Source organism: Cucurbita maxima, unplaced genomic scaffold (genome assembly GCF_002738345.1).
Source record: "Cucurbita maxima cultivar Rimu unplaced genomic scaffold, Cmax_1.0 Cma_Scf00094, whole genome shotgun sequence".
NCBI lineage: Eukaryota > Viridiplantae > Streptophyta > Magnoliopsida > Cucurbitales > Cucurbitaceae > Cucurbita > Cucurbita maxima.
Window position 1 is genome coordinate 7,153 of NW_019272110.1, and position 9,011 is coordinate 16,163.

At 40.4% G+C, this 9,011-nt stretch overlaps 1 protein-coding gene across 1 annotated transcript; it reads left to right on the plus strand.

The window, feature by feature from the left end:
- The first annotated feature begins 1,490 nt into the window (after window positions 1-1,490).
- Window positions 1,491-8,287, plus strand: LOC111472944. Its single transcript, XM_023118534.1, has 9 exons — window positions 1,491-1,683; window positions 1,766-2,022; window positions 2,143-2,250; window positions 2,352-2,918; window positions 5,788-6,331; window positions 6,423-6,679; window positions 6,917-7,051; window positions 7,126-7,515; window positions 7,613-8,287. Exons 1-9 carry the CDS (start codon window positions 1,506-1,508, stop codon window positions 7,949-7,951), a joined length of 2,775 nt encoding a protein of 924 aa, XP_022974302.1. The 5' UTR covers window positions 1,491-1,505; the 3' UTR covers window positions 7,952-8,287.
- Window positions 8,288-9,011: the final 724 nt, after the last annotated feature.

Consider the following 9,011-nt stretch of genomic DNA (forward strand, 5'->3'; position numbering starts at 1 on the left):
TACTTATAGGTTTCTCAATGCTATACATGATAAATGACTATATATTATTTTAATAGAGACCATTAGACTATGGAACCTAATGTTTGCTAGTAGGTTACTCAGCGAATGTAATGGTCTTAAATAGTCATATATTGTGGTTTAACTTGAAAAGGGGATCAATTTACCTAAAGCGAACCTAATAGTACATTTAATTGAGTTATTTAATATAATTTTAGAATATTTGTGCTGAATCATGATGCTATAGCAAATTTTTTAGGGATGACAGAGAAATTATAATCCAAATCAGCAGGCACATGGATAGCTGAATACTCAATGAGAGAGGCATCAAAGACGAAAAGAACGAAAAATACAACAGCAGGGGGTTCTATTCCGGTAAAAAACAGAGAAAACGAGGAATAAGAACCCTATTCAGCCGTTGTTGACAATAGAATGAAAAAGAAGACTAAGAAATATAAATTAAGGCAAAGAGGTGATAAACTAAGTCAAATAGCTACACGAGAGCACAAAGGAGGAGAACTTACTCAGAATAAAGATTGAATTGCATACGCTCAATTTGTGAAATATTTATCTTCTAATTAATAGATTTATTATGAGATACAAAACATTTCATAATTTTGTTTTATACAAAATTACTATATACGATACTCCACTCATATGTCTCTACGAGACATATTTTGATAAAATTATTTATAATTAAAAAAAAAAAAATTAAATATTAGAATAAGAATTTGTATTTAAATTTTGAATAAAAACATTGGTTAAATATACACTGATAATTTATTTAAATAAGATTTAAGTAAAAAATTATTTTTGATATATAATGATACATAATTTTGTTTAAATATATACTGATATAATTTATTTAAATATATACTGATACATAATTTTGTTTTATACAAAATTATTTTTGAATATTGAATTTGTAAGTGGATTAGGTTTAAAATTAGTTTGCAATTTATTTCCAAGAAAAAAACAATAACCATTATTTGGATCGCCAAAAAAGCTACAATTAAAATAATAATACAATCATTTCATGATTCAAGTGGTGGACTCTAAGTCGTTGGATAAAATAATAATACAATCATTTCATGATTCAAGTGGTGGACTCTAAGTCGTTGGCGTCTTGTGCAGACACTCGTTAACTATTCCTTGTTTTGTATTTTTGCTGAGACGAACAATAATTGTAGGCTGCTTATCCGCTTCAATCACATATGAATACATGTCGCCTCTTATTTTTAATCTCTCTGTTCCATTTTTAAAAGTTTTCTTTTTAATCTCTCTGTTCCATTTTTAAAAGTTTTCTTTTTAATTTAGGGTCAGAGACTTGAGCATATGTTATCTAGATCGATGCGATCTAAAGCAAGAAAAAGGCTATTGTGACTCTCCAGCAACTCAAATTATGTCACTCCCCCCAGTCAACGCAAGTCGTCCTTGCTCGTGGTCGGTTGTTATAGTTATAAACATCCACCACCACCAACACCATAGACGCACTTGCTACCAAATTCATGGCCGCTACTGCTGAATTTCCGTTTGCTTCCCCATTCCCGATTGGTTTTGGTTTCCGTCCCACGGAGGAGGAGCTCATCACCTACTACCTGAAGAACAAAAATGTTGGCAACGAGTCTGTTGTTCGTTTTATCAAGGAGATTGATCTGTACAAGTTCGAGCCCGACCAACTCCCAGGTATGCATTTATCAAATTCCTGATTTTAGCTTTTGAAGATGAAGCACACCTCTGATTCTTTCCTTCCCCTGTCCCTGTGCAGACAAATCGTTTTTCCCGTCTGATAATTTTGAGTGGTTTTTCTTCCGGGCCAACACCTCCGACACTAAAAGAACCACCACTACTGGCTACTGGAAATCCACCGGTAAACCCCGCCCAATCAAGGCTCGAGGAACCAATGAAGTGATCGCAAGTAGACAAATTTTTGTGTTCCATCGAGGCAAGGGAGGCAATGCTATAAAGACCAATTGGGTGATACACGAGTATAAGCCTCACCCAGACACTAAAATCCCTTCCCAGGTCTCATTTCCCACGCTTCTTTTATTCCCTATATGATGAGTATGTGTGAGTTTCATATATTTTTCACAATTGACCTTTTTGTTATGACATTGTGCTTCCTCTGTTCTGCTGCCCATGTAGCACCCATTCCTCGTTTTTCGATTGAAGGAAAATGCAGAAGATGGGCAGAGCAGTACCGTTGCTTCTCACCGGACTAAGAAAGTCACACAGGGAGGAGAAATCCGGGAGGTAAGAGTGTCGGATATGAACATTTTGAATATCAACTTGTATGCAGAGCTTGAGAGAGGCCTTCTTAATTCTAGTTTGTTTATAATTTTTTTTTAACACAGATGAACAGAGACGAACAATTATCGGAGTGTGAGCCCCTAGGGAGTTGTACCCAACAACCTATCAATGCCTATGATGATGGAGTTGAAGTCAATACACAGCAGCAGATACAGCCTGGAGCTGGAGCTTCTGAAGATGAAAATTTCACTCAGAATTTGAAGTGGATATTCGATCCGGAAGGAAGCTTAGATGACGATGCGACCTCAACGATATGCAGGTCCCCATTGCGATCCGAACCAGAACCAGAACCAGTTTTAACGGATTTTCAACCTTCGAATGGCAATCGTGGTGAAGTAAATAAGCGATTATCTGAGAGTGAATTTGATGAGTATAAGCAGGGGATGAACTCGGAGGTGAAGGATAAAAACTTGGATGAGATGACACCAAACAACCACTTTAACCGACGCTACATTAAAAGAAGGCATGTGATGACTGATAAACTTCAAAGTGGATATATCGTACTTCAAAGTGGACGCGACCCTGATACCAATAATACATACCGACTGGTCGATGTTGCTGTAGCCTTGCTAGCCATCGTAGTGGCCGTAATGTTTGCCAAGATGTGGTGCTAAACCGACACAGGCGCTGATGAGGTCAACGCAACGTCAAGATCCAAGAACGATTTGTGAGGTAAGGTTCTGAATGACATTCTTAGATCTGAGATTTTCCTATGTGAATCGAGTCCTAAAATGTTGACTTATTCACCTAGGAACAACTCTACACCCGATCAGCGAAGAAGTTTGGCCAAAATCTCAACCCGAAGGCAGAGATTTGAGAATCGTTCGAGAATAGTAAGCAAAATTCCGACGCTCTTAACTCGTCCAGTAATTAAGAAAAAATTACAAAAAAAAATATCAGGACGTAGCCCGTAACACGATCTAGAACCTTGCCAAAGAAATCATATCAATCTGAACTACGAATCAAAAGATATGAAAATCGGAAATGGGACTTTGTGTTACGGATTGCAGAGGACAGATAGAGAAAAAAAAATCGGCCGGCGAGCGGCGGAGGGCGACGCAACATGCGTCGGACACGCATCGACTGTCGGCTGGAGCAACACAGCTCCAGTGAGATGACGACACATGTCACCTGCAAAGCCCGAGCTAAACCGCAAACCTGAGCAGAGCCAAGCCGAACAGGACCAGCCGACCCGTGACTGCGCAGAAGCTGCCACGCGTGCGGCCTGCGACTAGCGCACTTTCGCACGCGTGGTCGGTGTCACGATCATGTTCGTCCAAGGCGTGTTGCCCATGGTCGCATGCCCATGACAAGTCCAACCCTTTATGTCTTTTCATATTCTAGTCTTTTACTTTTGTATTTATAGGAAGTATGATGTTCCAGAAATATCATGTCTAGTCGCGTCAGACATGAAATGCCTCAAAATGTATTATAGGAGGATTCAACTAGTTGTCAACTTCTCCCTAACCAAGGTTATATACTGTGAATCGTTGTTATTTCTCTCTTGCTTGCTTATATAACGTCTCTTTCAAAAATCTCTCTCTACCCTTGTTTTCTAAAACCTTCTCTTAAAACCGAGGCCAGAGGCTCGAACATACGTAGCTTGGCCGTAGGCGACGTAAGAACGAATTGGCTTAGCTCACTTGTCATTGGAAAGTGAGTGCCGCACAAAAGTGCGATTGTGACAGTCGGCGCACTGCCAGCGCTTGAGCGCGCGTGAAACGGCCTTTGGCCTGTTTGCCCGATTGTTGTCCTGATTCCAATTCTAGTACTGTTTTAATGTGAATAGGGACCTAATTTAAGAAAATCAGTATTTTTGGATACTTCACGGGCATAGAAACTCTAACAAAAATGCACATGTCAACCAGGTAAGTTACCACCCGGTATTTAGGAAGAAATACTTGTAGGATTAGCTTGGATGCATGCATGCTAGTACCTTTACCTTAGATTAGCTATCCATGAATGAGATTAGTCAGATGGATTGTTATGAGTGTATTTGGGTGAATTATCTGAGTGTTGCTTGTATGCTTTAAGCTTCCGCCGTATGTATGCATGTGTTTAATTTATGTTGGAATTGTGTATTCTGCGTTCCGGGTGCTTGATGGATGAGTTCGTCCCATTGAGCGCGAGCTTCGTGTTCTGGGTGCTTGATGGAGGCCAATCGCGGATAATTCGACTTGACCAAGAAAAATTGACAAAGAAATTGTTGGGAAAAGAAAAAACAGAAAAGTTGAATAAAATAACAGAAATAAAAGAGTATGGAAGATTTGGGATTTGATTTGGTGAAAAAACACGGTGATTTGTTTCTTGACATATTTAAATAACATTTGTAGGCTAAAGATGACTCAATGGCCAGCTAAAAATATGTCATCAATTAGTTTTGAGTTGAAAAAATTTGGCCAAGAGTAAAAACGTGAAAAAACTAAATAAAATAAACTGCAGGCTTTTATCTAACCGTCTCTTCCTAAAACATGTGGTATATCTACTTACTATTTGAACTTCGATTTCATATAAAATAGAGTTAGGATTGGATTCGGGAGGAAATTAGGGAAAACAAGAGTCGAACGGGACGAAAGAGGGCTTACATGCGCTTCCACGTGCCGGGACAAAATCACTCACAGGTTCCACGCGCGGTGTCACGCACCCACATTTTTCCTACTTTCGCGGGTCGTCGATTCGGTTCGGGTGCAGTGGTTCGAGTGGACCACGGGTCGCGACGGTTTGTTTTGCCGCACGGGTACTGGGTCAGCCGAGGGACGCGGGTCGGGTTGCGTGGCCGGGGAAGTGTGTCACTGGAAGGCTGGAGCCACGTCTTTCTAGGCGGCGTTCGACGCGTGTCCGGAGGTTGTTGGCGCACGCAGTCCTCTTGCTGGTTGACATTTGGCGCGCCGTCGACTTCTCTCTCCTCCTAGCAGAAAAACAAGGTTTCCGATTAGTTTTCCGACGTTCTTTTCATTTTTCTATCTCTTGATTCTTAATCCAAACTGTAATGACTTCTTCAACAAAGTTTAGATCATCCTACAACCTACGTGACAATATTTTTTTCTTGATTTTTACTTAATCATACGACAAGTTATGAGCGTTGAAAAGAGGTCCGATAACATCCTTACCGTTCTTGGAAAGATTCTCAGATTTCGACTTCTCCACCAAATCAGTGGCGGATCTTCCGTAGATGAAGATAGTAAACTTCACCAAATCAGTGGAGGGTCCTCAAGACCCCTATAATGGGCTGAGGGTAAAATGTCCATTTTGCCCCTTTGACTTTGACCGACCTTTTTTTTTGAAGCCTTACACCATTCCACTTTAGTAGGGCTTATTAGCTCTGTGTTTGTTGTTGGACTTTTATCCTTGGCACTTAATTGTTTCATAACTAGTATCTAATCCAAAAAGTAAAGAGTTGGATTGAGAAAATTGTTGGGTTGGTTAAAAACAATTCGGTGAACAGCAACCCATAATAGGAACATCCCTACCACCAAATAGGCTAAGTATGTTTTGACCCAATGTGGACTGCAGCGCAAAGCTCCAACTATTACGGCTGAAATGCAATACTACAATATGCTTTGTATTTTTGAAGAGACGATTGTAGGCCGCTCACCCGCTTCAATCACATGTGAACAGACGGCTGCTTTTTTATTCCAGTCGGCCACTTCAAGCCCCACTCCTTTCCACTCCACTCCACTATCTTCACCTACCCAACAAAAATTACGTCACTCCGCCCCAGTCAACGCAAGTCATCCCCTGCTCCTGCTCCGTCGTTATAAACATCCTCCACCACCAAGGATTCCACCACTCCCTCACTTCCTTGCTCCTCCTCCTCCGTTCTTCGACGCCCTTCCTACCAAATTCATGGCCGCTATCGATGATTTTCCGTTTCTTTCTTCGTTGCCGGTTGGTTATGGTTTCCGTCCCACGGAGGAGGAGCTCATTACCCACTACCTGAAGAACAAGATTCTTGGGCAGGAGTTTCTGGTTAAATTTATCAAGGAGATTGATCTGTACAAGTTCGATCCCGAGCAACTCCCAGGTATTCATTTATCAATTTCCCCCCACCCTGATTTTAGCTTTTGAAGATGGAGCACACCTCTGATTCTTTCCTTTCCCCTGTCCCTAAGCAGACAAATCGTATTTCCCTTCTTCAAATTTTGAGTGGTTTTTCTTCCGGGCCAACACCGGCATCAATAAAAGAACCACGGCTACTGGCAGCTGGAGATCCACCGGTGATCCCCGCCGAATCAAGGCTCGAGAAACCAACGATGTGATCGCAACTTGTCACATTTATGTGTTCCATCGAGGCAAGGGAGGCAATGCTATAAAGACCAATTGGGTGATACACGAGTATAAGCTTCACACACTTACAGACATCACTTCCCAGGTCTCGTTTCTGTTTATATCCATTTCTCATGTATCACTAACTTCTTTTGGCTTCTGGGTTTTTGATCTCGCCTTCCATATGTACTTGCTGATCTATAGTTAGTCTACATCCCACACATACATCAATTTTTTGTTTTATTCCCAATATGATGAGTATGTGTGCGTTTCATATATTTTTCAGAATTGACCTTTTGGTTATTACATTGTGCTTCCTGTGTCTGCTGCCCATGTAGCACAGCCATTCATCATTTTTCGATTGAAGAAAAATGCAGAAGAGAGAGATGTTTCAATACGTGACCAAGAAGATGGACAGAACAGTACCGTTGCTTCTCACCGGACTAAGAAAGTCAAACGGGGAGGAGAAATCAGGGAGGTAAGAGTGTCCGATATGAACATTCTGAAGAGACCTTCCTAATTCTAGCTTGTTTATAATTTTTTTTAACACAGATAAACAGAGACGAACAATCGATCTGTAAGCCCCTAGGGAGTTGTGCCCAACAACCTGTCAATGCCTATGATGATAATGAAGTAAATATGCAACCAATACAGCTTGGAGATGGAGATTCTGCAGATGGAAATATGACAGAGCTTCTTAACTCGACAGTAATTTGGGATGATATCTTCAATCATAAATTGACCGCAAATATGTGCAGGTCCCTACGACGTTCCGAACCACAACCAGGTTTAATGGATACCCAACAACCTGAGAGTCAACTTGATTACTTGAGGAATTTCGTCCACGATGATAAAAACTGGGACGAAATGACATCAAACAATCAAGAATGGGAAGGCATGTATAGTAGCGAGACTAATTCCAATACGGCCTTCGGCTTGCCGGTAAGAAGAATTAACTTGAATTGTTTACTTGTAAATTCCAGTCCAGATACTTGTGTATCTCATTCATTACTTTATCTGCATAATTCATGTATTGCAGTATAATCACACTATGAAAAGGTTGGAAAGAACCCCCCTTCCTCCAAGGCGTTTGCGGATCAGTGATGTAAAACATATAGAAATTGGCAATTCACCGCAGCTATCAGGGACAGATTCTAATAATGAGCTGAAAAGTGAAGCGGGCAACAAAGCAACCAAGTGGGCAACCGCTCAACATTGCTTTTCTTCAAAAAATCGGTTCTCCTATATCCTAACTACCAAACGCATTCACCACAACTCCACTCTCCCCCCACTGGTCTATGTTGCTAAAGCATTGCTAGGCGTCGTGATGCTTCTAATGTTTGCCCAAGATGTGCTGCTATACCGATACAGGCGCTGAAGAACAATCTTGTGGTTAGCTTTTTCATATCATGTATCTCTCTTCTGTCTAACACAAGGCAGCCTTGTATAACAATAATGGTAATAATGGGAGTTGGCCATTATGCGGGTGCCCATCTTTAAACTTCATTTCTCAAGAAGCTTTGTGGCCAAAAACTTGGGGCCATGACCACAAAAACAAGTACCAATGCATCTGAGCTCACTCTGTGATCAATTCTGAATTTGGTGGAATCCCTAATCTAAACAGTAACCGTCCAAGAAGTCAGAGTGATGTGATGACAAATTATAGGGTTCTTTTTATTAATAATGAAACTGAGAAAGAAAGGTAGGACATCCATATGTTTGTGGCGAGGCGAGAATCTAGATTGTGTCACTCACTGGTAGCTTCTTAATCTCAATCTAGGTCTTGAATTGACTATTGGATATTTTCAATCATTCTCCAAAATCGAAAACTGTGGTTGGCAAATTGTTCTCGATCATCCCATATCAAGACTATGTTATAAGCATCTTCAAATTTCTCACCAAATCTCAAAGGTGACATGCTCAAGATGTTGGTATTTTCTTTCGCAACATTTTTTTTTTGCAGGATTCAGTGATAGAATGATTAGATGATGAACAAGTTCGGAAACTAAAAGATCTCTCCATTATCACTAACAACAATCTTTTGCACATGGCCCCTCATTAGAAGAACCTATCAACCTGTTTTCCCTTCCAATTGCTTCTAATGACAGTAAACAAGATCTGCTACAACTAATGAGATATCCTTGTTCAGGTTATCTCTCAAGCCTCTTTAAATGAATCAAGAACTGAGAGTAGCCATGCGCATAAGCTTTAAATCAAGAACTCAATGCTTTCCATTTTGTGTAAAAAAAATTCTAAGCCAAGACCCTCCCAAATACAAGAACAAACCTATTAGATTTTGGGTATTTTTCTTTCGATTTTGGCCAAATAAGAGAGTTGCACTCAACCATTTTAGCTTAAACCAATTAATACACTGTTCATAATCAAGCTTACAACAACTTTCTAGAAGACTTGGAGGACTGAAAACAACTATATCCTAT